The sequence below is a fragment of the Aspergillus pseudodeflectus genome (genome assembly GCF_044049435.1).
Source record: "Aspergillus pseudodeflectus strain CBS 756.74 chromosome Unknown BJX68scaffold_15, whole genome shotgun sequence".
In the NCBI taxonomy this organism is placed as follows: domain Eukaryota; kingdom Fungi; phylum Ascomycota; class Eurotiomycetes; order Eurotiales; family Aspergillaceae; genus Aspergillus; species Aspergillus pseudodeflectus.
This window is the reverse complement of record NW_027263791.1, coordinates 75169-101978: the sequence shown is the minus strand read 5'-3', so window position 1 is coordinate 101978 and position 26810 is coordinate 75169. Positions and strand designations below refer to the sequence as shown.

At 51.9% G+C, this 26810-nt stretch overlaps 13 protein-coding genes across 13 annotated transcripts; 7 read left to right on the top strand and 6 right to left on the bottom strand.

The window, feature by feature from the left end:
• The first annotated feature begins 143 nt into the window (after window positions 1–143).
• sly1 (syntaxin-binding protein) lies at window positions 144–2793 on the top strand. The gene is made up of 4 exons (XM_071039733.1): window positions 144–315; window positions 375–591; window positions 645–1027; window positions 1077–2793. Exons 1-4 carry the CDS (start codon window positions 276–278, stop codon window positions 2549–2551), a joined length of 2115 nt encoding a protein of 704 aa, XP_070900409.1. The 5' UTR covers window positions 144–275; the 3' UTR covers window positions 2552–2793.
• Window positions 2794–2808: 15 nt separating this feature from the next.
• Window positions 2809–5088, bottom strand: BJX68DRAFT_54092 (Zn(II)2Cys6 transcription factor). The gene is made up of 3 exons (XM_071049362.1): window positions 4832–5088; window positions 4681–4770; window positions 2809–4631 (listed from the first exon to the last, which is right to left on the bottom strand). The coding sequence occupies exons 1-3, from the start codon at window positions 5046–5048 to the stop codon at window positions 3247–3249; spliced, it is 1692 nt and encodes a 563-aa protein (XP_070900408.1). The 5' UTR covers window positions 5049–5088; the 3' UTR covers window positions 2809–3246.
• A 1-nt stretch (window position 5089) lies between these two features.
• preB (alpha-factor pheromone receptor STE2) lies at window positions 5090–6904 on the bottom strand. The gene is made up of 2 exons (XM_071049361.1): window positions 6043–6904; window positions 5090–5988 (listed from the first exon to the last, which is right to left on the bottom strand). Exons 1-2 carry the CDS (start codon window positions 6785–6787, stop codon window positions 5606–5608), a joined length of 1128 nt encoding a protein of 375 aa, XP_070900407.1. The 5' UTR covers window positions 6788–6904; the 3' UTR covers window positions 5090–5605.
• A 1054-nt stretch (window positions 6905–7958) lies between these two features.
• BJX68DRAFT_53874 (putative endosomal sorting complex protein TSG101) lies at window positions 7959–10058 on the top strand. The gene is made up of 4 exons (XM_071049358.1): window positions 7959–8051; window positions 8109–8217; window positions 8284–8522; window positions 8585–10058. The coding sequence occupies exons 1-4, from the start codon at window positions 7998–8000 to the stop codon at window positions 9971–9973; spliced, it is 1791 nt and encodes a 596-aa protein (XP_070900406.1). The 5' UTR covers window positions 7959–7997; the 3' UTR covers window positions 9974–10058.
• Window positions 10059–10513: 455 nt separating this feature from the next.
• On the bottom strand, window positions 10514–12070 carry BJX68DRAFT_53945 (uncharacterized protein). The gene is made up of 2 exons (XM_071049359.1): window positions 11902–12070; window positions 10514–11847 (listed from the first exon to the last, which is right to left on the bottom strand). Exons 1-2 carry the CDS (start codon window positions 11936–11938, stop codon window positions 10607–10609), a joined length of 1278 nt encoding a protein of 425 aa, XP_070900405.1. The 5' UTR covers window positions 11939–12070; the 3' UTR covers window positions 10514–10606.
• A 997-nt stretch (window positions 12071–13067) lies between these two features.
• BJX68DRAFT_54000 (uncharacterized protein) lies at window positions 13068–14025 on the top strand. Its single transcript, XM_071049360.1, has 2 exons — window positions 13068–13414; window positions 13480–14025. Exons 1-2 carry the CDS (start codon window positions 13116–13118, stop codon window positions 13838–13840), a joined length of 660 nt encoding a protein of 219 aa, XP_070900404.1. The 5' UTR covers window positions 13068–13115; the 3' UTR covers window positions 13841–14025.
• A 2212-nt stretch (window positions 14026–16237) lies between these two features.
• On the top strand, window positions 16238–20201 carry chsG (chitin synthase class III). The gene is made up of 6 exons (XM_071039732.1): window positions 16238–17001; window positions 17072–17558; window positions 17611–17972; window positions 18028–18874; window positions 18934–19763; window positions 19818–20201. The coding sequence occupies exons 1-6, from the start codon at window positions 16903–16905 to the stop codon at window positions 19953–19955; spliced, it is 2763 nt and encodes a 920-aa protein (XP_070900403.1). The 5' UTR covers window positions 16238–16902; the 3' UTR covers window positions 19956–20201.
• Window positions 20202–20303: 102 nt separating this feature from the next.
• BJX68DRAFT_234265 (uncharacterized protein) lies at window positions 20304–20951 on the bottom strand. The gene is made up of 2 exons (XM_071039731.1): window positions 20931–20951; window positions 20304–20800 (listed from the first exon to the last, which is right to left on the bottom strand). The coding sequence occupies exon 2, from the start codon at window positions 20597–20599 to the stop codon at window positions 20387–20389; it is 213 nt and encodes a 70-aa protein (XP_070900402.1). The 5' UTR covers window positions 20600–20800; window positions 20931–20951; the 3' UTR covers window positions 20304–20386.
• Window positions 20304–21911, top strand: BJX68DRAFT_234264 (NEDD8-conjugating protein UBC12). Its single transcript, XM_071039730.1, has 4 exons — window positions 20304–20625; window positions 20710–20800; window positions 20931–21220; window positions 21316–21911. The coding sequence occupies exons 1-4, from the start codon at window positions 20605–20607 to the stop codon at window positions 21466–21468; spliced, it is 555 nt and encodes a 184-aa protein (XP_070900401.1). The 5' UTR covers window positions 20304–20604; the 3' UTR covers window positions 21469–21911.
• A 136-nt stretch (window positions 21912–22047) lies between these two features.
• On the bottom strand, window positions 22048–23183 carry BJX68DRAFT_234262 (cytochrome c oxidase subunit VIIa). The gene is made up of 4 exons (XM_071039729.1): window positions 22949–23183; window positions 22812–22854; window positions 22585–22620; window positions 22048–22486 (listed from the first exon to the last, which is right to left on the bottom strand). The coding sequence occupies exons 1-4, from the start codon at window positions 22976–22978 to the stop codon at window positions 22407–22409; spliced, it is 189 nt and encodes a 62-aa protein (XP_070900400.1). The 5' UTR covers window positions 22979–23183; the 3' UTR covers window positions 22048–22406.
• Window positions 23184–23233: 50 nt separating this feature from the next.
• Window positions 23234–25290, top strand: BJX68DRAFT_234258 (TBP-associated factor 8 family protein). The gene is made up of 3 exons (XM_071039728.1): window positions 23234–23727; window positions 23786–24850; window positions 24902–25290. Exons 1-2 carry the CDS (start codon window positions 23361–23363, stop codon window positions 24556–24558), a joined length of 1140 nt encoding a protein of 379 aa, XP_070900398.1. The 5' UTR covers window positions 23234–23360; the 3' UTR covers window positions 24559–24850; window positions 24902–25290.
• BJX68DRAFT_265468 (uncharacterized protein) lies at window positions 24745–25122 on the bottom strand (the record flags this gene model as incomplete). Its single annotated transcript, XM_071045260.1, has 2 exons — window positions 24745–24850; window positions 24902–25122. 2 exons carry the CDS (start codon window positions 25120–25122, stop codon window positions 24745–24747), a joined length of 327 nt encoding a protein of 108 aa, XP_070900399.1.
• Window positions 25291–25446: 156 nt separating the features above from the next.
• Window positions 25447–26774, top strand: BJX68DRAFT_265467 (putative Rad51 family DNA repair protein; the record flags this gene model as incomplete). Its single annotated transcript, XM_071045259.1, has 2 exons — window positions 25447–25506; window positions 25575–26774. The coding sequence occupies 2 exons, from the start codon at window positions 25447–25449 to the stop codon at window positions 26772–26774; spliced, it is 1260 nt and encodes a 419-aa protein (XP_070900397.1).
• Window positions 26775–26810: the final 36 nt, after the last annotated feature.

Below are 26810 nucleotides of genomic sequence, written 5' to 3'. Positions count from 1 at the left end.
GGAGTGGGTGGGTGGTGGTGACGGAGACTGCGTGAGACGGCTGGGGGAAATCCTGCGGCGCGTCAGTTGAACAAAGCCCGGGCACGTGATAAGTTTGTCGTGTTTGTCTGGCCTCGGTGGGAAGCTCCCAGACTCACAATGCCAGGTGGAGAGATGCGGAGGTAGCGACCTATCTTTAGATTCGTCTTTCGCTTCGGTTGCATGCGCTTTGGCGGCTTTTTTGGTGACTTTACCTGTCATGAACCTAAGTGCTGCGAGGTGAACCAACCAACGCCATGGCATCGCACTCTCCGTCTCTCCGAGACCGTCAGGTCGGTAGGTTCTCTTACCCCCCGTCTAAGTTATCTAGCTCCCCAAACTGACAATCGCTTCAGCTTCCATTCAGAAGATACTCAATTTAAACCACGACCCCAATCCCGCGGAGGACTCCAGCCACGAGGCATCGGCACAAGGCCTCATTTCTACCCCCATCCTCAACGAAGATGGCGACCCTATCTGGAAGGTCTTGGTCTTTGACAACATGGGCCGGGATGTTATCAGCAGCGTGCTCCGAGTCAATGATCTCCGAGCCTGGGGAGTAACAATTCATCTGTATGCGCTTACAACTGCAATCTAGAATGCATCAGAAACTGATTCACCAGCAGGAACATCAACTCTACTCGATACCCCATTCCCGATGTTCCAGTTGTCTACCTCGTCGAGCCCACCCCCTCCAATATCCAGGCCATTGCAAACGACCTTCAGCACGGCCTTTACTCGCCCGCATACGTCAACTTCCTATCATCTGTCCCGCGGCCCCTTCTTGAAGACTTTGCGTCTCAAATAGCGACGACCGGCACGTCTGAGCACATTTCACAAGTTTACGACCAGTATTTGAATTTCATCGTGGCCGAACCGGACCTTTTCAGCCTGGGACTAGGAAATGATACATACTGGAAGATCAATAGTGCGAAAACAAGCGATGAAGATCTCGATGCGATCGTCGATAGAATTGTTAGCGGGCTATTCAGTGTCAGCGTTACTATGGGTATGTGAGGCTCGCACCAGCGTCAAAAGACCTTGCTCACAAAATACAGGTGCTATACCGATTATCAGGTGCCCGAAAGGCGGCGCAGCAGAGCTTATCGCGACCAAACTTGATCGCAAGTTGCGCGATCACATCCTCAATTCCAAAGACAATCTATTCTCAACCAAAAAGTCCGCTCCCGGTGTCCCTTCGGCGCGGCCAGTCTTGGTCATCGTTGACCGCAACGTCGACTTGGTCCCGATGCTGTCGCACTCATGGACTTACCAGTCACTTGTACAGGATGTTCTCCAAATGCGTCTCAACCGGATAACAGTAGAAACGGCAGATGAATCAAACCCTGCCAAGGGTGTCTCCAAGAAAGCATACGACCTGAACAGTAATGACTTTTTCTGGAAACGAAATGCCGGTGCCCCGTTCCCTCAGGTGGCAGAGGATATTGACGCCGAGTTGACGCGGTATAAGGAGGATGCGAACGAGATCACAAGGAAGACAGGAGCTTCCTCGATTGAGGATTTACAGGCTGAGACCAGTGCGTCCGCACAGCACCTCAAAGCCGCCATTACCCTGCTCCCCGAACTGCGGGAGCGCAAATCGATACTCGACATGCACATGAACATTGCGACTGCTCTCCTCAAGGGCATCAAAGATCGTCAACTAGATAACTTCTTCGAACTCGAGGAAAACATCACCAAGCAAACCAAGGCACAGATCCTTGAGTTGATCAACGACCCTGCCAAGGGCACCAACCCGACAGATAAACTCCGAATATTCCTCATCTGGTTCCTGAGCACGGAAACAGAACTCTCCCGGTCAGACATAACGCAGTTTGAAGAAGCCTTAACACGCACAGGAGTCGAAGATGTTAGCTCCATTGCGTACGTCAAGCAAGTCCGCGAAATCACTCGCATGACGATGATGACCACAGCCGCACCTCAGCAGCAATCCTCGGATCTATTCCGCGGCTTTTCCTCCCTCTCCAACCGCCTCACAGACCGCATCACCTCCGGAGCCCTAGGCGCCAATTTCGACTCGCTCATCTCCGGCGTGAAAAACTTCCTTCCCGCCAACAAAGACCTAACCCTCACCAAAATCACCGAATCAATCATGGACCCCTCCGCCGCGTCCAGCTCTGCCATAGCAAAGACAGAGAACTACCTCTACTTCGACCCGCGAAGCACCAACGCCCGCGGCACCATGCCCCCCGCATCTGCCTCCCGCAACGCCCAATCTGCCGGTTCCTCCAGCGGTCCAGGGATGACAGCAAGCTTCGGCCAGCGCCGTCAGGCTTTTAATGAAGCCATCGTCTTTACCGTTGGCGGCGGAAGCATGGACGAGTACGGTAACCTTCAAGACTGGGTACTCCGCACAAGCGGGCAACAAGGTCACGAGGGCGCCGGTGGTCCCCGCGGCGGAGCCGAGCCCCTAGGTGGGCCGCGCCGAAGAGTCGTCTACGGCAGCACGGATTTGATGAACGCTAATGAGTTCTTGACCGAGTCGCTGGCGAAATTGGGTCGGGAGGGCTAGATAAGTGTATATCTTGTATTAAATATCCGCTTAAGGCACTTGCTTTGTTCCCGACCTATGTCGCACTACTCTACTCTACTTTACAAGCCTAGCCCAGCCTAGGGATCCGGTTCCGTCCCAAATCTGTTTATCAACAATATATTATATCCGCAGTACATGACGTGACTGATGAATTCTTCAAATAATGTCTGTGTAGCACCTCAATATATCTGAATATATCTTCTTCTATGGTCTCTCGCAAAGATGACATCGAAATACTCGTCGCATAGTACATCAATCTATAAGCAACCCCTATCGTACATACTAATATAGCCCGAGAGAGTCTACACACACTTGAAACTTGTACCTTCCTATTCTGACACCCGGGCCCCAAAATGCACCCCAAGGGGCGCTCTTTCCTTGTGAGCTGGAAAACTGAAGGTACATCGGAGGAAGGCGCAACCCAGCGTACCTTCCTTGTTGGACGCACGCGGGTAAATCTCTAGAAAAGGAAAGAGCGACCTAGCGGGCACCTACCGCATCTGTCCTTCCAAGGTCAATGGTTTGCCCTTGCGGTCCCCGCTTTGATATAAGAGATCTTTCGGGCCACTGTCGCTGAGGATGTATAGTCGCCGGTCCGCCACCCATGAAACTGACTTGAAAGCCACCAACAAAAGAAAGAATCAAGTATTGAATCCTGCCCTTACCGGTCGAAATCAGAGAAGAAACAACGGTGCATCCCGAAATATCTCATCCCAAGTCATCCCCCCTCCCCCTCCTCGAACTCTCATCTCCTCACAGTCACCCCAAAGCCGCTGTATAAAAACCGCAGCATCCCGCATGCAAAGCGTCCCCAACACCGCAGTCATCTCATATAGCCGCCCGCAGATATACTCGTAGTCATCGCGACTGCGGCGCTCCGTCGCACACTGCACGCCGGCGATGGCGAGGGGCCAGAAGATGAATTTCCAGTATGCGTCGGTGTCTTCGTTGCCCTTTTCGCCGGGGGTTTCGGTTTTTATGTGAGTGTCTATGTCGTCGTTGCGCCGTTCGAATAAGGCGCGGATGGAGAACATCAAGGACTCGTATGCTGTGTTCTTGATCGCGCGGGTGGTCTCGGGGATTAGGGCTAGGTCGAGTATTTGCGTTAGGCTTAGGCTTATGCTCGCTGTTTCCGTGGAAAGGGAGAGGTAGGATTCCACGGCGTAGAGGGTTATGGCCGAGCGGTAGGCGGTTGTGAAGAGGGTTTTGTTTGAGTCTTTGGTGGGTGGTTTTGGAGGCTCATCATTTGGGTTCACACTTGAGATGGTACTCTTAATGTCTGTGTCGTTGGGTGCATCGCTTTCACTGTCCGGTGCAGGGATAATGTCTAGCTCGGCTAATATCTGCGACAGGGTGAATCCTGACCCTCTAGGGTCAGTCTCGTCTTCGTTCCCTTGAGCCTGGCTCGCCGTAGCTCGAGCAAGGTTGATCATAATGACAACTTTTAACAGGTGAGGTGGTATTGGCGTTGGAGTTGGAATCACATCGTAGTCGAGTTGTGGCAGTATCCTCAAGTATGCCATCTGCCAGCTTAGCGTGTCTGCGGTCAAAGTCCTGACCGGTGCAGTCGTTGTTGACATTGTGTCGATAATTAGAACGTTCGACACGAGGAAACCGGTGTCGAGGTACTGTTCTAGAAGACGTTCCATTCCCCCATAGTGCCGTAAAAGCCTCTTTAGGCCCTCAAGGTGAACTCGCCATTGCCCATATGCGGCCTGTTGTAACTGAGAGAATAGAAGCATCATAATCCCCGCTAGAATAGTGATATTCAGCTTCTTGGTCGTCTTCGACAATTCCTCATTTACCTTCTTCAAGGCAGAGACATAGTATCGATAGAATGTTGCTCCCTCGGGATCCGACAGAGCTGTCAATTCCATCGGCGCACCGCGAGTTCCGCTAGGGACAGTACAACGACGCTGGACTATGCGATGAAAGACACTAATGGCAGCATGTGCATAGCTCAGGTATGAGGGCGCAATGGCGGTTACCTTGAGTGACCATCGGAACGGGTTCGATGAGGTGTCCGTCACAACCAAGTCGGGGGTCACACGATCGTTGTCTATACAATGTTATTTCCAGCTTCTTTCAGGCGAACTATGGAGCCCTACAGTACGTAACCTCATTCGCAATTGCTCCATCAAGGGTATCGCCCGTCCGAAGACAGAACCCTACCTCCAGAGGAAGATCAGGAATGGAATCTGTTACTCATGATCAGCCTTATCAAAAACTCAACATATCTCATCTCATCTCATCTCATACACACTGTATCCGCCTTCCGAGCTTTGAACGTCTTGGGAACCTTCGGCTCCCTCCACCGCAACGGCCTTGTCGCCCCAAACCCCGGGCAGTCTATGCCCTTAGCGGCGCATTTAGCGCATCCAGGTGTTTCTGAGCCGCAGCGTACGCGCCGCTCGCGACAAGCCCAGCATTGCGGTCCTTGGATCAGTCTTGGTTGAGGAGCATTTCGTTGAACCATGTCTGTCCCACCGGCAGGGCTGAGGTCTGTGACTCTGTGGGAGGGTAAGGCGCAGCTGAATGTCGCACGACGCCTTGGTTGGGCACGGATGGGGTCATGTGACGGCGCCGGAAATGGATGGGCTTTTTGATGGACTCGCGTTCCGAATTCTTTTGGTGATTCTGGACACAGCGGCTCCTATGTTGGCTTTTTGAGGCATTCAAGATACTTTGCGAGAAGAATGGTTGTCGTTGAAGAGCACAGCCACTGTCTAGGCTGAAGGATACTCTGTCGTATCTGCCAGTGGGTTGAGGTTCAAACTGTATTCTGAGATGAGTCGAATTCCGATGAATTAACTAAGAGGGGAATCGACGGTACAAAACGCCTTGCTCATAGGCTAAGGCCAGAATGAAACGAATGTGCGAAGGAAGCGGAATAACAAATGAACAAGAACTGAAGGCCCGCTATGCATCTCATCTCCACCAACCGCTGCAACTACGGGATGGTTAACAGCCGTCACAACAACACAATCATCGCTTCTCGCTCTCTCCTGTTTCCAAGGCCAGGATATTATGAAATCAAACTTCCCCAAACGAGTCCCTCCGCACACTCTCAACCGAAATATCATGCGCAACCGCGATACCATACTTGGCATCTGAAGCAGTAGAGGCAGTAGTGCTCTTACCCTTTTCCGTCAATGGGTCCGAGTCGGAATAACACTTTGTGCATTGCTTGGCACCGGTTACAGAAGCCGAGGTGCATGAGCCCTGCCTAGTACCCTTGGAGCCTGAGAACGAGAGGATCTGCCAGATGTTGCGGCCGTACGCGGACATGGCGTTCGCTTTGTTGAGGGTGGTTCCAGCCCAGATGGAGGAAAGGGGTAGAGAGAGTGTTACCAGGGTGATGACGTTGGAGGAGAGTTCAGGAACGTCTGTCGAGTAGTGAATTATCGAGAAGATGGCTGGTACGTATTAGCAGTGTATCAAATGTGGGAGGGAATAGTTGAAGTACGTACCTGGTATGACCATCGTCTGGCAGCCCATAATGAATATCACTTTCATGGGACCAAAGTCTGTGACGCCTAACTTGCGGCGTAGTCGAATAGCAAAGGCGAGTTTTGTTACAAAGACGGCACAAAAGCAGCAGATGCTCACGGTGATAGAGATCTGAGAGATGCTTTCAATCCAGTTGACAGGTTGGGTCGTGACAGCGCCGATGATGCTCTTGATATTCTCGACTGCATACCAATATCTGAAAGCGATTGGAACGAGCGCGACTATGATAGACAATCCGAGAAGAGTATGCCGATACATGCGTCTGAGATTGACACAGACCGCCTGGACCTGGAGAACAAGCGAGGCCTCGATCAAGGTCAGGAGAATAGAATAAAAGATCACAGAGAGAATAGAGTTTGCATATGCTGAAACCGGGACATGGGCGTAGTCGCCAGAAAAGTAGGCATATGGATGGGTGAAGGGTGAGGTGAAGAATATGATCTGGCAAAGCAATCTCGCAAAGTTGAGGAGCAGTGCAAGACAGTTGAGGCAGAACACATAGGAGCGGCGCTTCTCGGATTTGGTCAACAGCAAGAGAATGACGAGGAGGACGACAGTCGCCCCGAGCTGGGCGCCATAGTTGATGCAGATGCGGATCGGATACTGGGCGAAATCATCCACAGCCTGGATTGGCACAGGGAGAGGGTCTCCATTTGCAAGGTAGAAAGTGACATTCTGAGTCCAGGGATCGAAATCTGAAGCCATGATGATCGGCTTACGCAGGCCGTCGAGTCGAGAGGGGTTGCTGGTTGGTTTTGCAATTCTGTTCCCGTATGGATGTCGTTCAAGCAGAGGGAAGGTAGGATGTTGAGGAACGACTGCAAGAGAAACGAAGTTGGAGAAGAGAAGATGTCTATAAGGGCTCGAGGAACACAGGTTGTCTTTCAACGTCTGCCCTCAACCAGTGACTGTAGTGTCTCTACCCGATTGAAATACAGCCATGGCCGTCTGCCCTCGTGTAACAGCGAGACAAACAATGGGAAGGCGAGGTAACAATATCAAAGGGTGCATGCCAAGGCGATGCAAGGTGATCATGATCGCTGACTCCATCCTTTATCTCAACCGATTGTGGTGGGGGCTGACTCGAGACAAACAATATCAAGCTCGAGCGGCAGAACAATATGAAGCGGGCGCCTCGATCACCAGCATGGCGCAAGTCATATAGATAGAATGTCTACCATGGTTATTCTTGGTCGGGTTCCTTGAGGATTCTTCGCAGGGTTTCATCGAACTGTGGGTTGCAAGACAAAGGAAACTCCGTCCGCAGTGTTCACAGCCGGGACCGGTGGGATTGAGCTGACATTTGTTCCAACACCAACTGCGCCAGTTTCATGGTGAGGGGGCAAATTGCAGTAATTTGACCTCGAGGATCTTCAGCACTTTTCCAATAGCGAAGCTCAGTGTCCTTTCAGAGTTCCTGATTGTTTTGCGTCATAGAGGGCTGGTTTCGGCTGTTTGCTCCATGTCAGAGTCTCCTGGTAAGGGATGAGAATGGTTCAGATGGCAATGGCAAAGAGGCATCTGGCAGACCTACACAGGGATTTGGCTTCCGCTTCCACAAAGGATGTCACCTTCGACCGGGTTTGTGCTCCGTGGCAACTGACGATCTCATGCACACTCCATCGTGATGTGACTGTTGACATTCGCAGCAAGAGGCCCAATCAGGCTGTCAGTCATCGCTCCCATAATTCTCAAGCTGCATAACGTGCTCGGCTTGGCTACGTAGAAGTGTAGAGGAAGATTCGGAACTGCAGGCGTACATTGTGTGACTTGTTGGAGTGCAATAGGAAATGGTAGTTAAAGCGATGGAAACTGACTAAGGGCCAAGACTGCGGGGATCCTCGATGATGTTGTTTGTCTGGGTCAAGTTGACCTCCAACTCCGGACCACCTCTCGCTCCCAGCGCCCACTCGACATGGCTGCAGTCCCGCAGAGGACGCTTAACTGGCTGTACAGCGTTTTGATAAGGGTAAATGCAGGACCTAAGGCTCACTAGAGGTCGCTCAAGCTGACTCTGCCTGCCCAGGACCACTACGACCCCAAGCAAACATACCAGGACCCGAACCGCACCTACTATGATGTCGCAAACGTGCTAGCCAAATTCCCCTCCCTTTCCCCGGAAACAAATGTCTACAGTAAGTCGATCACAAGCCAGGAAGCTTCCGGCGTTGAGTGCGCAATTGACACCCCATCTCCGCTAGCCTACGAGACCGGTGACTTCGCCCTCCTCCTCCACCTCTCGGGCACATTACCCGTCACATATCGCGGCCAGGTGTACAAATTCCCTATCGCATTATGGATCCCGAACACTTATCCCCGCGATCCGCCGCTCGCCTACGTGACGCCGACGCAAGACATGGCTGTCCGGGTCGGCCAACATGTGACGTTGGAGGGGAGGATCTATCATCATTATCTAGCCCACTGGGCTGGCGCATGGGAAGTGAGTACAAATGGCGTGCTGTCCGGAACTTGATTGGATTATGCTGACACTACCGGTCACAGCGCTCTACTCTACTTGATTTCTTGTCGATTCTTCAAGATGTCTTTGCGAAAGAACCTCCGGTTAAATACAAGCAGCAACAGCCGATTCCCCAACAGGTCCAGGCACCACCACCTCTTCCACCACTACCTCCAGAGCTCGCGCACTCCTCAACACACACTCCATCGCCTCAAATGCCGACAGCCCGTACTCCTCAGCCCGCGGCCCAGCCACCTCCACCTCCACCCAAGCCCGGCCAACAACAAAGCGTTGGTAATTGGCAACAGTCCAACGGTCAACCGCAGCAGATCTGCTCCCCTCCACCACTCCCTCCATTGCCACCAAAGCCGCAGGGTCATCGGCCGCCCGTACCTCCGTCGCAAGTCTCCATCGGCAGCCCACAAACCAGGGCACCACCCCAATATCTGCCCCAGCAGGGCAACTTTGGGCCAGGCGCATATCATCCACACCAGCAACAAGCACCGCCGCCGCCGCCGCCGCCGCCGCCGCCTCCACAGCAGCAAAATGTGTCGCACTCAGGACCTTCTTATTACCAGGGGCCTGCCTACCAGCCGACCTCGGACGGTGCACGTTCCCAACAGCAAGCCCCTCCTCAATTCCAAGGCTCACAAATGCCTCCTCATTCGACATATCGCCAACAACCTCCACCACGCCAACAGGCACCCATACAGCCACTCCATCATCCTCCAAACCAAGCACAGCCATCCGCACAACACCCACCATCACGACCAAAGCCCACAACTGAAGACCTGCTCACATCCCCCTTCGAACTCGACCTCCCCTCATTCACCCCCACTGGCCCGGCTCCGCCCATCCCTCCAAACCCAGAGAAAGATGCCCTCCTCCAAGCAGTCTCTAAGGCGCTCACAGAAACGCTCCACGCAAACATCGCACACTCCGATTCCGCCGCCCAATCTCTCACCTCGCAATCCCACTCCCTCCACACCGCAATCGCAACCCTCCAATCCGAAATTTCCTCCCTAACAACTCTAAACTCAACCCTTCAATCAAACTCCTCCGTCCTCCAACAATCCCTCCACCGCGCCGATGCTGTCATCGCAGACGCCCAGTCCCGCGCCAATAACACCAACACCACCAACCTACCATCCTCCTCAACCGACCCCACAGCCGCAGGCACAGGGACAGGCCTACCGCCCATCGACGACGTCCTCGTCGCACCTACCGTCGTAGGCAAACAACTCTACGACCTCGTCGCCGAAGAACGAGGTATCCAGCAGGCAATTTACGCCCTGCAGGCTGCGCTGGTCAAGGGCGTCATCAGCGTCGAGACCTGGTCGCGCCATACTCGTGGTCTGGCTCGTGAGGCTTTTATGAAGCAGGCGCTCATTCGGAAGATTGGGCGGGGGATGGGGCTTGATGAGTATCCGTAGTGGGTCTGGAGAAGGGTGGAGTGACGGAGTTAGTGACTGCCATTTTGGAAGCAGTAGTTAGCGACCTTGATACTTACGCATTTAGAGAAGGAATTTGATATAATGCCCTTGGTTCCAGAGTTATTTCTGTTGGTTTACGGTTAATTACCTATTTTCATATCTATTTGGCATGGTATGCAGTGCAGTACTCCGTAAGGGCTCGGCAGGGTCAGTCAATATATACTTTGCAGTTCGTACAATCAAGAGTCCTCTGATATCACAGCTAGACAAGGTGGCCTCCTACACCTCCCAAGCAAGCTTAATTCCTACTTGGGAATACATCAAGATCCATACATTACAAGCAGAGAAGAAAATGAATAGTAGGGGATGTGGTGATAGTAAAGAAAAGATGAGTATTCGCACGGCTCAAACAATGGCCGGACATGGATATGAAGATAGAGAGGCGTAGCCATTCATATACAGAATTCGAAAAAGGGTGTAAAATGGTAGATAGACATCGATCGCATCTATAAAGTAAGAAAAAAAAAAAGAAGTATCCAACCCAGATAGTGATATATGCGCCAAAATGTGATGATCCAAGAACCCAAGTAAAGTCAGACAGTCGTAAGAGATAGATGATGAGAGGTGATGTTTCTATTTCACCTCATTCACATCTGAGAATGGAGACTCGACGCGCGGAGGGGGTGCCCCGCTGTGTCGCTTTGTTCCCTCGAGGAGAGACGAGTTGCGATGGGTTCTCTCTGTTGCTGTGTCGTTTCCAAAGGGGCTTTGGATGATAGCTGGAGAATCTTCGATGACTGTTGGTGCCTGAGATCGTCTGGCTGAGCTGGGCGTCTCTACTTGGGTGGATGCGCGCTTGTTGGCGGCTGGTTTGGGGGCCTCGTCCTCGTCGCTTGACGAGCTGTGGATGAAACTCGAGGCCGCTGTCACGTTCCGTGTGGAAGTGGACGTTTCGGTATTAGATTCCGACTGCTCCTGGATGGGCTGTACGGTTGTGGTGGGAGCTTTGTTCTTCTTTCCAATGGTCTTCACCATAACGGGTTTTGCGGTCACAGTGCGTGCGACAATTGAGCTCTTAGTGTTGGGGTCAGAGACACCCGCCTTGGCGAGCTGTGCCTTGGTGATGGCGGGCACAGCGGGAGCATCGGGGGTAAGGGTCTGTGGCGATCCTTGAGGGTTACCGCCGTTGTGAATGCTAACTACTGCAGCACGTGTGCGCATGGCCTGCTGAGCAGGCATAGGGCTGACAATGGCATCGTTTCGGTAAATTGTGGTGGCGACGCTGCTTCGTAGAGTGTTGGCCATTGAGCGACGGTCAGTGGTCATATCAGACCATGATGAGTCGCGAAGGTCGCCAGGCATAAAGAAATGTTGATCGGGGTGCGCGCCGGGAAGAGGAGGGACCGGTGGCACAAGAGGGGTATCTGGGGGCGAGCGGTTGGTAACACCAGGAATATAGGCGATTTGAATAACATTGGACGCGCGAGTCAACACCGTAGATGCGATGGAGTGGGTAGATTTTCTCGACTGGCTGCTGCCAGGGTCGGCAACGTGCGAGCTGGCCTTCTCCGATGCGTCTGCTCGTTGCTGGTTGCGCCTCTTCCGGATAACGAACCACCAAATCAAGAAGACGACTATTCCAACAACTGCAACTCCTCCAATGACACCACCTGCAATGGCTCCAGTGTTTGCTCCTCCGCCTGACGAGCTTTCCTGTGATCCCGAGGAACTAGAAGCTACCTTGACACATTCCATATAGGCGCACTGCGTGCACGACTGAGCGTTCATTACACATCTGGTACCTGAGGGACATGCGGGGCAGGTGGGAGCTGATGCTGGGCATTCCTTGCACTGTGTGTCACGGGCGGTTAAGCCTACATGGTGTTAGCGGGTTGCCCAGGGTAGAAAGCGAATGCGAGACTGCATACCGTGAGGACGGAGAGGATCGGCGACATCGAGCAACATGGTGGATGACTTGTTAGACGTTTATAGATATAAGATCCGAGTAATGTCGTAAGACCGAGGGATTCGGCGGTTATGGATACGGTTGAAAGACAAAAGAGCGCAAGGCCGGTCAACGGCGTAAAGAGTGTGGTTGATATATAAAAGAGTGTATGGATGCTCCAGCAGACGTCAAGTCGAGGGCTTATGGCTGAATCATGAGAGGAAGGTCGAGGTTCTTTGTGCAAAGAGTGAATATCTCGAAGTCGGCACGCTAGATCGGAGAACTATGCGCAGTGATGGTCATAGTCAGCTGTCAAGTGGATCTGTGCGCTCAATATATCGATATCCACGGTCGGAATTTCCCCCAAAAGGTCTGCGTTACGTCGCGGTGATGATAGTTCGACTAGAGGCCTGGACGGGTCGCTGTCAGGAGGTTGAATGTGGTGTACACGCGTTCTGTGGCGTCAGGTACAAGCACAGCGACGGATCAGGGGGAACGAGGTGACTCGGCAGGAAATGTCCCTCTGGAGGCGGAATATCCAGTGTCAGGAAGTGTAAATGGGAAGAAAGAAGGGGGAGTAAGAGAAAGGCATAAGAAGATAAAGCAGCAGGCGGGAGAAGGAGTTGAGAGGAGAAAAGGTCTCACTTCTCACTGGGGGTTGGCGGTTGGGTGGAGATGCAGAAAGTGGGAGAGGGAAGTCAATAAAAGGCACCAGGAGAGGAGGCCGTCTGGATTCCTATCCACACTCACGCCTGCTTAATTCCACACAAGAGTTACACCGATTTGGCATCGCATCCACATGCTGTAGTTATCTCGCAGTTGAGTACAACGTTGGAGCTTAGATGGCTCTCTCGTCAATAATAATCTGGGATGTCTTCGCAAGATTGTCATGGAGTTGGCGCGGTGAGTACTGTAGAAGCCAACTCGCCCGTTCGATGAGCCAACAGCCTGAAAATAGTATAGACTCAAAACACTTCCAAAGATGACGATGCTTTTCTTGGGCAACTCTTTGTCAAAACCTTTGTCCTACGCATGGATTCCGCCTAGTGCCTGGCGATCCGTCAAACTCTTCAACAATCATCCATGATGCCCTGGTTTGGGCAAAGCCAGCAAGAAAAAAAAGGCGAAGACAAGACCCCTGGCATGGTGTTTCGGCGTCCCGTTGTCTCATCTCGCGGTCGTCCTTGCTGATTTCAGATGCCAAGGGCGTGCGTGGAAGAGGAGTCTGGCCGTGCCCAAAGTCTGGTTCCTGGTGCTAGTGAGTGGTTCTGGACCAACCCACGTTCCCTCCGGGAGATTACACGGGGCGTCTGGTCGAATCACAGCGTCGCTCAGCCTCAGGCACGGACGACAAGTAATCAAAGAAGACAGCGACGCTCGCACCAATGCCGTCCATCATTTGATCCTTCATCTGGGCTTGTCGAAGTCCAGATCACCTTGGTGGAGTTGCGGAGGCTGATTATCGAAGCCGCAGATGCCAGAGAGAGTCGAAAGTTGTCAGTGCCAAAGGCGCCCAATATCGGACGGTTAACCACCAACTGTAATCTGACGATAGAACAAGAGGCCAGAGCGACTCCAACCGTCAACGTCGCTGCAACTCGCCCGCTTTGTGTCCGCGGCCCGGCTTGTTGATCTCTTGCTTGATCCGTCGTCTCTCCCGCTTTAGCCCTCGGAGTATATTTGCTGCATGTAAGCCTGGTTGTTGCTCAGCGATTGCGAACGGCTTGCTTGGAGGACTCTGGCGCAGTAGTAATAGGCTGAGTTGCGACAGTGGTGACTCTGGTGAGAGGTCGATAATAAATTGTACTTCTCTCCGTACATGCTGTGCCACGGAAGGCTTGATCTGGGGCCCAGTCAAGGCCAATATATGCAGGGCAGTTACCCAGCGCCACGCTGTATCATCTACGGTAGGCACAGCTTAGCTATCATACGCTTGCTAGCCTCATCTTTGTTACTCGAGTTGACTCCACTGCTGGAGTCTGGAGTCTGGACTGAGGACTCAAGACTCGGTGGACTCCTCGTCATGCGGCGGGCCTCCATGAACGGTAAGCAATCGGAGATATATATCAGCCCGGCTCCCCGCCAAATCATGGCACAAACCCCTCGCATATGGTGAAGACCGACGCCTGGTAGGTTCAAGGGCAGCTTCTGAAACATGTTACTACGATGTCTTGTCCAGAGCCGACATTTCCAGGTTGCCCATATCCAGTTGCACCTCAAAGCTGATCGAACAGACCATCTACCAACCCAGCCCAGCGGACGATCACTGGGTTTGAGGAATGCTGTTTCAAGATGACGTCTGATATTACACAGCGACTCCTCCCCCGGAGTAGCCTTTGGGGCCAGGCACAAGAGGCAAATCAAGCAGATCGATGCACATCGTACATCGTATGCACATGTAGATCATCCGCATCTCAACCGCATATGTGCTACCCGCAGGACAATGTCTACGAATTGCAAGTACCTGCCTCATGCTGCGGACTCAAGATATCCCTGCATGGCCGAAGATCAGTGTCCGCTGGAATCGAAATATATGCCTTGGTAGCGTCAGCTGCGTCACTGCGCGCCGACTGAGGATCGAAGTGTGGGCATACGACATACTCCATGCATACCGTTGCGTGGATAACCGTTGGGCCCTTGTCAGTCGAAGTATCTGGATTGCATCATCCAAATCCAAGTGATACCCATGAAGATGATTCTGTCGACAAAGAAAGTCTACCCGCAATTATCCGGGAAATAATCCGGGAGAGCAAGAGATGAGTGAGATGGCGAATGCGACGTCTTCTCGGCCCCGACACTAAAAACGGCACAGATTTTCAAGGTAGTAAGGACGAGGGCACATCTGATAACTCCAAACGCAATGCAACTGCTACATCGGAGTAACCGGCAGATTCCGCATTATGCGGACAACAATCGCATTGAAGACGAAGCGGTCAAAAGAAGGGTCTGCGGCTCTGCATCCTAAGAGCATCATGAATCAAGCTTGTGATGCGCCTCGCCGCCTGGTTGTATCCATCTTTCCCCTGCTCTGGCGGTGCTCGCGCCAGGTATCTAAGAATAGGCGTGGAAACCGACTAGAAGACAGTAAACCTCACATTAGTCGCTGCTCCGCCTGGAAGTGAAGGTCCGCGTCTCCATAATCCGCCCACCAGCGGATTCAGTAGTTTTGCAAATTTCAGTAGCAATACCGTATAGCGAAATTGGGTGGCGGTGCCAGTGTGCCACCGAACCAATTCCTAAGGCATTTTGAAACGATGAGCAACCAGTGAACATGACAGATCTCATTAAACACTCCACCATATAGGCCATCAATCGGCGCTGATTGGGCGTTGATGAGATTTCTTTCGAGTTTTGGCATAATTAAGGATGTTGGACTAGCGGCCTCGCTGTGGCACCCGGATCCCCGAGTAACCAACAGACGGCAAACACGGTTGAGGCCGGCCACCAGCGCCCACAGGCCTATATTTGGCGATGGCTTGACCACTTTTGGTTATATCGGATGACCCCGCCCCCTGAAATATTTCCGTCTGTATTGAAGATCAGCGGATCTGACCATACGCTGCTGCAAATATTCGGCATCATGAAAGCACCATCGTCGTTGTTGTCTCGGGGGTTGGAAGCTGAGGGCTAGGGTAAATTCAGAGAATGACATTCCTCAGGTCGTCATCTCGTGGGCCGGGAAACGATGCTGGCAAGGGGTGAGGAATGCTGCATCTATCCCAGCTGGAGACGTTGATAATTGACAACTTTCAATAGCCTGCAATAGATGGATCAAATGGTGTCAACAAGACTTGCGATGCCTCAATACTTCAGGGGTCAGCGAATGAAAAGAGCGAGGAGAATTTGAAGCAGAGTCAAGACCTCCTGCAGATGGTTGTTTTACGAGATGTTCTTAAGACTGCTGAAAGAAGCCCTGAAGTGTTGATCAATCATCAAAGCGAAAAATACGCAAAAAAGTCGTGTGTACTGGATGAGATTGGTCAGTTGCGGGGTGTGGGCTTTGGATGGCTTGAAAAATTTGGTCTGTGTCGTCCTCTTGACGCATCGGTTCAAGATGTACCACCTGCCTCACCGCCAGCACAACATGAAGCAGCCGAGAAGAAGATGTCTTGAACTGGTGACGACGGGAGGCAAAGAGTATCAAGGATAAAAGTGCTCACTTGCTAGAAGGCTTCAATCAGAAGATGAAAAGTGATGATAAACAATTTGATCAGCAAAGATCAGTCTTTTCTTAGAGCCTGGAGGTGCAGTAGTCTACCAGTAAGCTTGCGCTTGTTCACCCAGCCCCAGGCCAGTGGTAAGGAATCCTAGCCATTCCGAGCCCCCGTTCCAAACCACCAAGAGGAAAAAAAGGACGCCAGGAGACTCAAGACACCCTTCTTCAGAACCTTGAAAGGGAAAAAAAGAAAATTCCAGCTGTTAATTTTCACTGCAAACTGCTTTCTTTAGACACATCCTCTGTCAGGTCAGAGAAATCTCAACCAAGATCAGGTTGCCTTTGGCCTCCCATTTCTTACCACGGGTGAATCTGTGAGGCTAAATATACTGGAGCCACCTCCTGCTCTCCCATCTCGCTGTCTCACCTCTGCCTCTTGTGTTTTTTTGGGGCCTCCTCTCAGCCCTGGCGGCTTCCTCCACGTTCCTGCTCTGCCTGCGCCTCTCGCTCAGCTTCCGACCCTTTACGCATCCGCTTTTACGCACTGTTTTATTACCCATCTGTTTCTCTCGTTCCATCTTTCCTCTTCATTCCCCTCGCTCTTGTCGCTTTGTTCTTCTTTCTTCATTGTTCTCCTGTCCGTGCCGCGTGGACCTGTAAAACGCGGGCTGACTTGTTTGACCTTCCCAAGTCGGACCAGCCGCACTTCCACGGTCTCCTCGTTTCCCAGATACCCCCTTCCTCTCGAGTCCTTGCGTTCTGCTTCTACTTGAGTTTGCTTTATCTCGCACGCACGCCTAAATCGCACTTTAATTGCGCATCATCACCATGGCCTACCACGGCTCTGGTTCCCAGTCACCTGGGGGAAATAATTTCAATGATGAAAGCCATCGCCTCCAGGATCTCGGTCACAGCAACAACACTTCTGTAAGCATCATCCTCCGCGACGACTTTTATCTTTTCGAGATTCTGACCTGTGTTTTCCCTGAATCTACAGTACGAAGAAGAAGCCTCGCGGGGATTACTCTCCAGCCAGCAAAGTCCTTTCGCCGGCCCCTTCGATGACCCCCATCAGCAGCGTGGCCTTACCGCTTCGCCTGTTCAGCGACCTACGTCTGGATACAGTTTAACGGAGTCTTATGCTCCTGACGCCGGTTTCCACGACCCATACAGCAGCAATGCATCGGCTTATTCCGGCCACTCGGAGAACCCTGCTGCTGCCTTTGGTGTTCCGGGTCGTGTAGCATCACCATACGCCCGTAGCGAAACTTCATCCACAGAAGCTTGGCGCCAGCGACAGGCTCCAGGGGCCAATAACGGGGGTGGCGGTGGCCTTCGTCGTTATGCTACCCGAAAAGTTAAGCTTGTTCAAGGTTCCGTCCTGAGTGTGGACTACCCGGTGCCTAGCGCTATCCAAAACGCGGTTCAGGCCAAATACAGGAACGATTTGGAGGGCGGAAGCGAAGAATTCACACACATGCGATGTGAGTTGGATTTGAAACATTCAGGGGATGGAAAACTGACCCTTTTGACTAGACACCGCGGCCACGTGTGATCCCAACGAATTCACCCTTCACAATGGCTACAATCTTCGCCCGGCGATGTACAACCGACACACAGAGTTGCTGATCGCCATTACCTACTATAATGAAGATAAGACGCTCACCGCCCGTACCTTGCACGGTGTCATGCAAAATATCCGAGATATCGTCAACCTCAAAAAGTCCGAGTTCTGGAACAAGGGCGGCCCTGCTTGGCAGAAGATTGTTGTCTGCTTGGTTTTCGACGGTATCGACCCTTGCGACAAGGACACTCTGGATGTCCTTGCGACAGTCGGTGTGTACCAGGATGGTGTCATGAAGCGTGACGTTGATGGAAAAGAAACCGTGGCTCACATTGTATGTTTCGCTTCACAAACTGTGTCCATGAAATTCGATTGCTAACAATTCATAGTTTGAGTACACTACTCAGCTTTCCGTTACTCCCAACCAGCAGCTCATCCGGCCCACTGACGATGGCCCGAGCACCCTTCCTCCCGTGCAGATGATGTTTTGTCTTAAACAAAAGAACAGCAAGAAGATCAACTCTCACCGATGGCTTTTCAACGCTTTTGGTCGTATCCTAAACCCCGAAGTTTGCATTCTTCTCGATGCCGGTACGAAGCCCGGGCCCAAGTCCCTGTTGTATCTGTGGGAGGCTTTCTACAACGACAAGGATCTCGGAGGTGCCTGTGGTGAAATTCACGCCATGTTGGGTAAAGGTTGGAAGAAGTTGCTAAACCCCTTGGTCGCGGCTCAAAACTTTGAGTACAAGATCAGTAACATTCTCGACAAGCCTCTCGAAAGTTCTTTCGGTTATGTCAGTGTGTTGCCTGGTGCTTTCTCTGCTTACCGATTCCGTGCGATCATGGGTCGTCCGTTGGAACAGTACTTCCACGGTGACCACACGCTTTCAAAGCAGCTCGGAAAGAAGGGTATTGAGGGCATGAACATTTTCAAGAAGAACATGTTCTTAGCTGAGGATCGTATCCTGTGTTTCGAGTTGGTGGCCAAGGCGGGCTCCAAATGGCATCTTTCGTATGTCAAGGCCTCCAAAGGTGAAACCGACGTGCCGGAAGGTGCTCCTGAATTCATCTCCCAGCGTCGTCGTTGGCTGAACGGTTCGTTCGCTGCCGGTATCTATTCGCTCATGCATTTCGGTCGTATGTACAAGAGTGGTCACAACATCATCCGAATGTTCTTCCTGCATCTGCAAATGTTGTACAACTGGTTTTCTACCATTTTGACTTGGTTTTCTCTTGGTAAGTGCTGAAACCATTCTGGGTTATACTTGAAAACGGCTCTAACATTGATAATCTAGCGTCTTACTGGCTTACCACTACGGTTATTATGGACTTGGTGGGAACTCCCAGCGATAGCAACGGCAATACTGCTTTTCCCTTCGGTGAAGATGCGACTCCCATCATCAACACCCTGGTCAAATATATCTACCTCGCCTTTTTGCTGCTGCAGTTTATCCTTGCCCTGGGTAATCGTCCTAAGGGATCCAAATTCTCCTACCTCGCATCTTTCGTGGCTTTCGGTATCATCCAGATATACGTCGTTGTCGATGCGTTGTACTTGGTCGTTCGAGCGTTCAGTGGAAAGAATGCCATTGATTTCAACACCGACGAAGGTATTGGTCCGTTCTTGAGCTCGTTCTTCGGATCTAGCGGTGCCGGTATTATCATTATCGCTCTTGCTGCCACCTTCGGTCTTTACTTCGTTGCGTCCTTCATGTACTTGGATCCCTGGCACATGTTCACATCTTTCCCTGCCTATATGGCCGTTCAGTCGTCTTATATCAACATCCTGAACGTCTATGCCTTCAGCAACTGGCACGATGTGTCATGGGGTACCAAGGGTTCCGACAAGGCTGATGCTCTTCCCTCGGCCAAAACCACCAACGATGGAGGCAAAGAGGCAGTTATTGAGGAAATTGACAAGCCCCAGGCCGATATTGACAGTCAGTTCGAGGCAACCGTCAAGCGTGCTTTGACACCCTATGTTGCTCCAGTCGAAAAGGACGAGAAGTCCCTTGATGACTCCTACAAGAGTTTCCGTACCAGACTTGTCACATTCTGGCTCTTCAGTAACGGTCTCTTGGCCGTCTGCATTACTAGTGAGGGTCTGGACAAATTCGGATTCACGGTATGTTCCCACATTTCAACCTATTACTGAGTTCAAGCTAACATATGAATGTAGAACACCGCCACTGAGCGTACCTCGCGCTTCTTCCAAGCCCTTCTGTGGTCTAACGCCGTTATTGCGCTTATCCGTTTCATCGGAGCCACTTGGTTCCTTGGAAAGACTGGTCTCCTCTGCTGCTTCGCCCGGCGGTAGATGGGACTTATCCTTTAATGAAAAGTGAAACAAAAGATACCTTGCAAATGGATGTGTTGCATGGGATCCAAGGAGTTATTCTTGGCACATTTTGTTGCGATATTGTATTTTACATATGATGCTTATTCTCCCTTGTTGTCCTCGTTTATTTGCGGCGCCCACTGAGATATCAGTTTTGACGGAGGTGCAGGATCCCTTGACGCTTGTAGACTTTTAGTGGCTAAATTCAATGACATTTCAAGAGTGGTCAGATTCCCTGTGTAAACTCGTTCGTAAGAGAGCCTCCTGGTAATTAGGTAGCAGGCGGAAACCCGGGCTTGGTTGCATGGCGTCAGGCTACGGCTCCACCCGCTCATCCATCTGCGAACTCCAGCCTCAGTCTTGACTCTGCGTTCTCTCCGCTTTTCTTTTTCCTTACTTCCTCTCGCTCATTACAACGGTACATGCTCGGCAGGTTCATAAGCTTGAAGACGGTTCCAGAAAACTAGAGTGGCGAACGCACCTTTTCCTCGTCTACCCCACCAACACGCCCCTCGTATAGCCGCCGCCATCTTCCACTTGACACATCTTCCTCCGCAAAATCTCCAGCAAGTCCTTGTCGATCTCAGTGCTTTGCTTGTGACAGGCCTGCGCCAAACACACATTCACAATGCTCAAGATCTGGTCTATGGTACGCCATCCCCGCTCGCACCCATAGACTGGTTGCGCGACTCCGCACTTGCAAGACCCTCACTAACCGCACACCCAACCACAGAAACAACAGCAGCAGCAAGCTGAAAATGCTGAAGGAGCTGCAGGCAAGAAGAAGAAGAAGGTTACGGCCGCTCAGCTTCGCGTTCAGCGAGGTACGTCTCACCCACCTCACCTCCCTCGTTCATAATCTATCTACTCCCGGCCCGTCCGCCTCTGCTCCAGCTCCTCCTGGTGGATAAAGAACAACTATGACCTAACATATCTCTGCTCTACCCTATTCAGACCTCCAAGAACTCACCCTCGGAAACACAATGAAAATGGCCTTCCCGGACAAAGACGACATCCTAAACTTCACGCTCACCATTGAGCCCGACGAGGGCATGTACAAGGGCGGCTCGTTCGTCTTCACCTTCGCTGTCAACCAGAACTTCCCACACGACCCGCCGAAAGTGAAGTGCACGCAGAAGATCTACCACCCGAATATCGATCTTGAGGGGAACGTTTGCCTGAATATTTTGCGTGAGGACTGGAAGCCGGTGCTGAATTTGAATGCGGTTATTGTGGGGATGCAGGTGAGGCTCTTTCTACTTACTTACTTGTTCCGCCGTCTTTTCTCTTTAGGGGAACAGGGTCTTAGGGGGTTCGTTGATGTGCTAACGGCGTGTAGTTCCTCTTCCTAGAACCCAACGCCTCCGACCCGCTAAATAAAGAAGCCGCCGAAGACCTCCGGCAGAATCGCGATATGTTCAAGCGCAATATCCGTGCGTCTATGGGCGGAGGAACTGTTCGTGGAGTCCAGTTCGATAAAGTCCTTCGATAAAAGATACCATGGCCGGATTGAGCGACCTAGATCGCCCGAGAATGCTTTGTGATCTTTGCTAGGACTGCAGAATTGCTTGGTGTCGAGGTTTAACAAAGACGGACGATGGGGGATGGGTCATGGCAAATGAGCACTACCGGCATCAACGCCGGAGTTGACAGTGATGTGATATCCGGTTGAGTGCCAATTGCCTTGACTACCTGGAGCGCCTGAACTAGGATGAGATGGAACGGCGGTTGGTTTTACGGCAGGTATGGTATTTACTCACGCGTGCATATTTGCCTTATGAATTATTTTAGCGACTGGATAGATTCCCTGATGAATATGACTTCTATGAGTTAGTATATCTTTTCTTGCGGGCTGACTGGAAGGAATTCGGTATATCAGCGAGGCCTGTAATACAGATAGCTGATATCCGGCTCTATGCCTTTCTTATGTAGTATCAAAAGTACACCCAGGCCGGCAGTAACCGGTAGGACGACATGCGGCGGCATTCGCGAATACAGCTACAGTTACAACAAGTTTATCTCTACGCCCTCTACACCTACAAACTCCTTACTCTTGCGCTTCCAGCAAAATGAGCGTCCAGAGTACAAGTGTATATATACAACTAACTCTCTCAGAACAAAGGAAAAGGTAATCGGTAATCGATAGATATTCTAACATTTCTTTCTTTCCGCTTCCGCTCTAAACAGCATTGCATCCAACATATCAAGTCTGAATTAACCAGTCGACAGATTGAATGATATATCTGAAGACATCAACAGGCGAGGACGAGACAAGGAACCCGGGTATATGTCCTCGCTTTCTGCGGATGTCTTCGGGCGCTTCCTTTGTGGGTTGACAGGGGGAAAGAATGGTAGTCACGGAGATGGAAAGAGGCGCGGGGATTCGTTGTCGGCTGGCTAATCGAGGGAGTTGACGGTTACAGGGTGCGTTTAGGCCTGGCCGGCGGCGCGCTCCTGCTCAAGGCGGGTGTAGTAGTTGTCACGGGCGCGGACGCGGGGAAGGTGGTAGCCTGAAGAGAGAATTGGATATTAGATGAGGGTTCCAAGAACGACAAGAGATGGTATTATCTCTAGAGAGCAAGAGAGAGCTGGATCAGTCTGTACATACCGTACCACCAGAGGTAGCCGAAGGAGGTGCCGAAACCTGTAAACGCGGAGAGCAATTAGTGATCTGCCGTTGTAAATTCCCCAGCAAGAGACAATTTCTCCATGAAAGCTGCAGCAATCGCATGTCCCAGAGTGAACAAGGGCCATTGAGAGCTCTCGACGCGAGCTTTCTTCCTCCAATTTTACCAAGATTCGGGTGCGGTTTGACAGCGGCGAATGGGGACTCACCGAAAGCGGTGCTCAGGTCAAGGACCAGGTTGCGGCGGAGCATCTATACACAAGCTATGTTAGTCAATCCTTGCGATTTTCGCGGCACCCGGTGCGAGTAAGGGCGTAGCCGGATCGAGGTGGGATGAGTAACATACGCCGGTGATGGGAGCGATGGTGGAAGCCATTGCGACTGATTTATTGTAGCAAATTGACGAGGAGAGTCTATCCTGAGAGAGTGCAGGGGATAAAAGACCTGCTTAGGTGGTGGTGGGGAGGTGAGCGGACTAAGAGAGGAGAGGAGCAAGTGGTGATGTTGGACGTCAGGGCGAGGTGAAGCTTTCCGATCCGGCACGGTCCAGTAAGCGACCGCTTTGAGTGGCCTGATTCTCGAGACCTCGAACAAGTCGCAAGGTGCGTGTGCCAAGATCCTGACTTTTATGGCATTGCATTATTGCTACTATAATTGATCTTTACTAGTCCTAAAATTACTCTTTCAGCATCATCCATTTCTCACTGAAGGTTCAGTTACAATGGCATGAATTCGAGATCTCTTGCTGGATGTGATTCATGCCTGAGGCCGAAGTCACGTGCTTTGACGCGGGAATTGCTGTTCGGCCTCATCATCGCGGCTGGGCTCTTCATACACCCTCGACCACGTCCGCAATGGCGCCCTCCTCGCCGGCCGTCAAACGACTATTCTCATCCCTCCCTGAGCAGCCGACTGACAATAATGCTAAACGGATAAAGCGCCCATACCACCATCACCATCGCTTACATGAGCCAGTCAACCCAGGCTTGTCGGAGCCAGCTATCACCGATGACTCCTACGTCGACCAGGTGATGAACCGCACCATCAGTCTTTCATTACGAGAGTGCGGATTCGAAATCGCCGATCCGCTAGCCCTAGAGAGTTTCCGCGATGCCGCAGAGGAGTGTATGTGCATTGAAGAAAACACCAGGAGTGTTGTGTTGCTGACAAGGATCGCGTGTAGATCTTCTGAAGCTAGCATCGTATGTGCGCGCATCGATGCTATCAAGTCGGCGCTTACAACCCATACCGAATGATTTCGAATACGCCTTGAAGCGGCACCACCTGCCTGTGAATTCCCTTATCCCATACCTGCAGCCTCCCCCGAAGACCGAACCTATCCCAACACAGCTTCCGAGCCCTCCACCCGAAGAGGATGATGATTTCAAGACATTACCCAACCTTGGGCCGCAGCTGAGCGGCGAAGATGATCGTGTTCGAAGTCCGTATATTCCGAAGCATTTCCCGGAGTTCCCGAGCAAACACACATACCGCCATACACCTGTCTTCACCGAGCGAGAACGAGATCCGAGAAAAATACGTGAACGTGCAGCGGATGACGGACGGCATGGGGAGGAAGCTTTGCGTAAACTGGCTCGGGCAGCTTTCAAGGACAACCAACCCGGTTCGGGTGGCCGCGACAGGAAGCCGTGGGGTCGAAAAGCGGAGAGTTTTGACAGCATGTTTGAGAAAACGGTCAGGAGTATATCCAAGAAAGCGCTTAAGAGTGCCGCTCCGGGCGGGCCTAACGTGATGGACGTCGATACTGCTGCCGATACCGAGACGAAACAGAGCAGGTCGAAGGGCCTGGCTGGGCTGGAACTACCGCCAATTATAAACTGCGAAAGGGATCTTTGGCGGCGAAATGCGGCATCTGGGAGACAACGGCCGGAGGAGAAGTCAGGCACAAAACAAGCGCCAGATCTTTCCAGAGTCGAGAGTTGGGTTGGCACTTGAGGATCGAGTCGGCACGAGCAGCATCTTGCGGCGTTGGCGTTTTGCATCTCTTCATTATCTGTAGCATCATTCCAAGATACCCATGTGAATCTATTTGAAATTGTCATGCATCGTTGCCCTGCTCCGTCCGTAAATGAAAGCATAAGCTCTTCTCAAACTCCGTACATGGAAGTGGTTCTCGGTTGGCTAGGCCTTGCCACTATCACGAGTCTCGAAAGCACGCTTCGCGTCTTCTTTCGCTTGTCGGATTGGTTCCCATGAGGTTGTCTCGACCGTCAATCCACCTGCGCATCTGAGAACTGTCAGTATGTGAATTGGGCAAGGGCATTTCAAGGTGACCAACCGTCTGAACAATCGCACCACTGGCTTGCAAACCACAACACCTGGCTGGGGTATCCCGTCTTGCGGAGGGTTGCAGGAGTATTGAACCATCTCAAGAAGCGTGCATTTTTCGAGCTCTATCGCACCTCCCTTGCGACGCTTTTCTTCTTGAAAGTTCTTGGTCACGATGTTGACATGGTCAGGGAGGGCTTCCGCGGAGAAGAAGGGGACGAGAGGCGCCATTGACTGATTCTTCCTTGTTCTTGGGATATGCTACTGATCGGAAGATGATTCTCTAGATGTGTCGAGGGTTTCGTATGAGGGAATGGGTATAGTCGGCTCGGTGAGGACGTTGAGAAAGTGATGTGATGGAAACGGTCCGGAAACAAATCTCGGAGCTAGGCGGCGGACTCTCAAGCTCCATCATTCCACTCGGCTCCTCAACTCAGCTCCCATATTCTGCATCTGTGGTGGGGTTAGCTATGCAGAATGCAGTCATAGCTCTGCCTTGTGTGCTGGTTCTGCAATGCATATGACAATCATAAATGCCCCGCAAGGCTCCTGCAAATGGCCGCCAGTTTCGGGGAGAAACTGCTCTTAGAGGTGCATGAGGAGGGTCTGGACGAGGTATTTTCTCTCTAGCAAGAATCAGTCAAGCTTAGAACTAGAAGAGGCTTGTACTAACACTGTTCCAGCTGCTACACGATTTGAGGGCTACATGCAAGGAGAAGCTGCCGATCAGCAGAGCTCACTTTGGCATCGCACCTGTGGATGAGCTTCTACAGCTGTTCATGCCCCCTCAAGCTGGACACTATCAGCCACCTATCGAGCAAGAGCATGTCAGCGGTCAAGGCAATCCTACCTCTCCCACGGCAGGTCACGGACCTCCACACCCTGTCCCACCCCCCTCTATCAGCCGGCTGTATCCCGTGTTAGAGATATCCAGCACGTCCTCTGCGGCGGGGAAGTCTCAGATAGTATACCACTTGGCTGCATTGGCCATACTACCCTCCGAGTTCAACGGTATCCCACTCGGCGGTTTTGGCTCTGCTGTAGTCTTCGTCGACACTGATGGTCGATTTGATGCCGAGCGCCTACGTACCGTCGCTCGCGAAATTATCCAGAGCACGCTACAGACTAGAGGGGCTTCGTCTTCTCTCTCTCATTCGATTGAAGCTACGCTTCTCAACTCTCTGCAACATGTTCATGTTTTCCGTCCGCAGTCATCTCTAGCTCTCATCGCTACCCTGCAGTCGCTAGACACATACCTGCTAGATATCTCTCGGCACGTCTCGGCCAACCGCCCAGTTCACGCTATCGTCATTGACAGCGCAACAGCCTTCTTCTGGCAAGACAAGCTCCAAGATGAAATAGCTCGCACCGAGGACATTGGCCGCCCCGCCGCCGACATCGAACGCGAGCGTCTCAAGAAAGAAAGTTTCTACCTCGCAGATGTATACGCAGATCTAGTGGCAGAACTCAAGCGTTTGCAGCACATGTTCGATTGCTCTGTCATATACACTACTACCTCATTCAATGGAAGGGCAATTGAGAAGCAACCCGATTTCTATGGCTCGTATAACATTCTGGACACTGCATTCCCTAATATGCCCTCCTTTCGGTCTCCATTGCCCCCTCCTTGGGGCTTGTTTCCGACGCTGCGGTTAGTGGTGCAGAGGGAAGCTGTTCGTCCGTTCTCACCCAGTGCTACAGTCTCAGAGGTGCAGCGAGAAGCGCCTATGCGGCAGGAGATTGTTATGAGAGCTGAGTTTGTGGGGTCGGTCAATGGTTGGGGACGAGAGAATTGGCCGAGAAAGCTGTTGGAAGAGCTGAAGAGGCGAGATGAAGGCGTTTTCGGGTTTCGTGTGGGACGGAATGGGATTACGTTCAATTGATGATTGACTGTTCTTTAAGGTGCTGCTCAGTTGTTG

Bases quoted from the DNA above. Each gene is read 5' to 3' on its own strand.
- preB (XM_071049361.1), bottom strand. From the start codon at position 6,787: ATGGCTTCAGATTTCGATCCCTGGACTCAGAATGTCACTTTCTACCTT. The intron at 5,989-6,042 runs GTACGTACTTCA...AATACGTACCAG, and splicing joins CCAGACGATGGTCATACCAG to CCATCTTCTCGATAATTCAC.
- BJX68DRAFT_54092 (XM_071049362.1), bottom strand. From the start codon at position 5,048: ATGGTTCAACGAAATGCTCCTCAACCAAGACTGATCCAAGGACCGCAA. The intron at 4,771-4,831 runs GTATGAGATGAG...CATGAGTAACAG, and splicing joins TCGGAAGGCGGATACAGTGT to ATTCCATTCCTGATCTTCCT. The intron at 4,632-4,680 runs GTAGGGCTCCAT...AACATTGTATAG, and splicing joins TGCGAATGAGGTTACGTACT to ACAACGATCGTGTGACCCCC.
- BJX68DRAFT_234262 (XM_071039729.1), bottom strand. From the start codon at position 22,978: ATGGCTTCCACCATCGCTCCCATCACCGGC. The intron at 22,855-22,948 runs GTATGTTACTCA...GCTTGTGTATAG, and splicing joins CCATCGCTCCCATCACCGGC to ATGCTCCGCCGCAACCTGGT. The intron at 22,487-22,584 runs GTATGTACAGAC...TTCTCTCTTCAG, and splicing joins CGGCTACCTCTGGTGGTACG to GCTACCACCTTCCCCGCGTC.
- BJX68DRAFT_234258 (XM_071039728.1), top strand. From the start codon at position 23,361: ATGCCTGAGGCCGAAGTCACGTGCTTTGACGCGGGAATTGCTGTTCGG. The intron at 23,728-23,785 runs GTATGTGCATTG...GATCGCGTGTAG, and splicing joins CCGCGATGCCGCAGAGGAGT to ATCTTCTGAAGCTAGCATCG.
- BJX68DRAFT_53945 (XM_071049359.1), bottom strand. From the start codon at position 11,938: ATGTTGCTCGATGTCGCCGATCCTCTCCGTCCTCACG. The intron at 11,848-11,901 runs GTATGCAGTCTC...AACACCATGTAG, and splicing joins CGATCCTCTCCGTCCTCACG to GCTTAACCGCCCGTGACACA.
- BJX68DRAFT_234264 (XM_071039730.1), top strand. From the start codon at position 20,605: ATGCTCAAGATCTGGTCTATG. The intron at 20,626-20,709 runs GTACGCCATCCC...ACCCAACCACAG, and splicing joins TGCTCAAGATCTGGTCTATG to AAACAACAGCAGCAGCAAGC. The intron at 21,221-21,315 runs GTGAGGCTCTTT...AACGGCGTGTAG, and splicing joins CGGTTATTGTGGGGATGCAG to TTCCTCTTCCTAGAACCCAA.
- BJX68DRAFT_53874 (XM_071049358.1), top strand. From the start codon at position 7,998: ATGGCTGCAGTCCCGCAGAGGACGCTTAACTGGCTGTACAGCGTTTTG. The intron at 8,052-8,108 runs GTAAATGCAGGA...CTGCCTGCCCAG, and splicing joins TGTACAGCGTTTTGATAAGG to GACCACTACGACCCCAAGCA. The intron at 8,218-8,283 runs GTAAGTCGATCA...CATCTCCGCTAG, and splicing joins CCCGGAAACAAATGTCTACA to CCTACGAGACCGGTGACTTC.
- BJX68DRAFT_54000 (XM_071049360.1), top strand. From the start codon at position 13,116: ATGCCAAGGGCGTGCGTGGAAGAGGAGTCTGGCCGTGCCCAAAGTCTG. The intron at 13,415-13,479 runs GTCAGTGCCAAA...CGATAGAACAAG, and splicing joins GCCAGAGAGAGTCGAAAGTT to AGGCCAGAGCGACTCCAACC.
- BJX68DRAFT_234265 (XM_071039731.1), bottom strand. From the start codon at position 20,599: ATGTGTGTTTGGCGCAGGCCTGTCACAAGCAAAGCACTGAGATCGACA.
- sly1 (XM_071039733.1), top strand. From the start codon at position 276: ATGGCATCGCACTCTCCGTCTCTCCGAGACCGTCAGGTCG. The intron at 316-374 runs GTAGGTTCTCTT...CAATCGCTTCAG, and splicing joins TCTCCGAGACCGTCAGGTCG to CTTCCATTCAGAAGATACTC. The intron at 592-644 runs GTATGCGCTTAC...ATTCACCAGCAG, and splicing joins TGGGGAGTAACAATTCATCT to GAACATCAACTCTACTCGAT.
- chsG (XM_071039732.1), top strand. From the start codon at position 16,903: ATGGCCTACCACGGCTCTGGTTCCCAGTCACCTGGGGGAAATAATTTC. The intron at 17,002-17,071 runs GTAAGCATCATC...CTGAATCTACAG, and splicing joins GTCACAGCAACAACACTTCT to TACGAAGAAGAAGCCTCGCG. The intron at 19,764-19,817 runs GTATGTTCCCAC...ATATGAATGTAG, and splicing joins TGGACAAATTCGGATTCACG to AACACCGCCACTGAGCGTAC.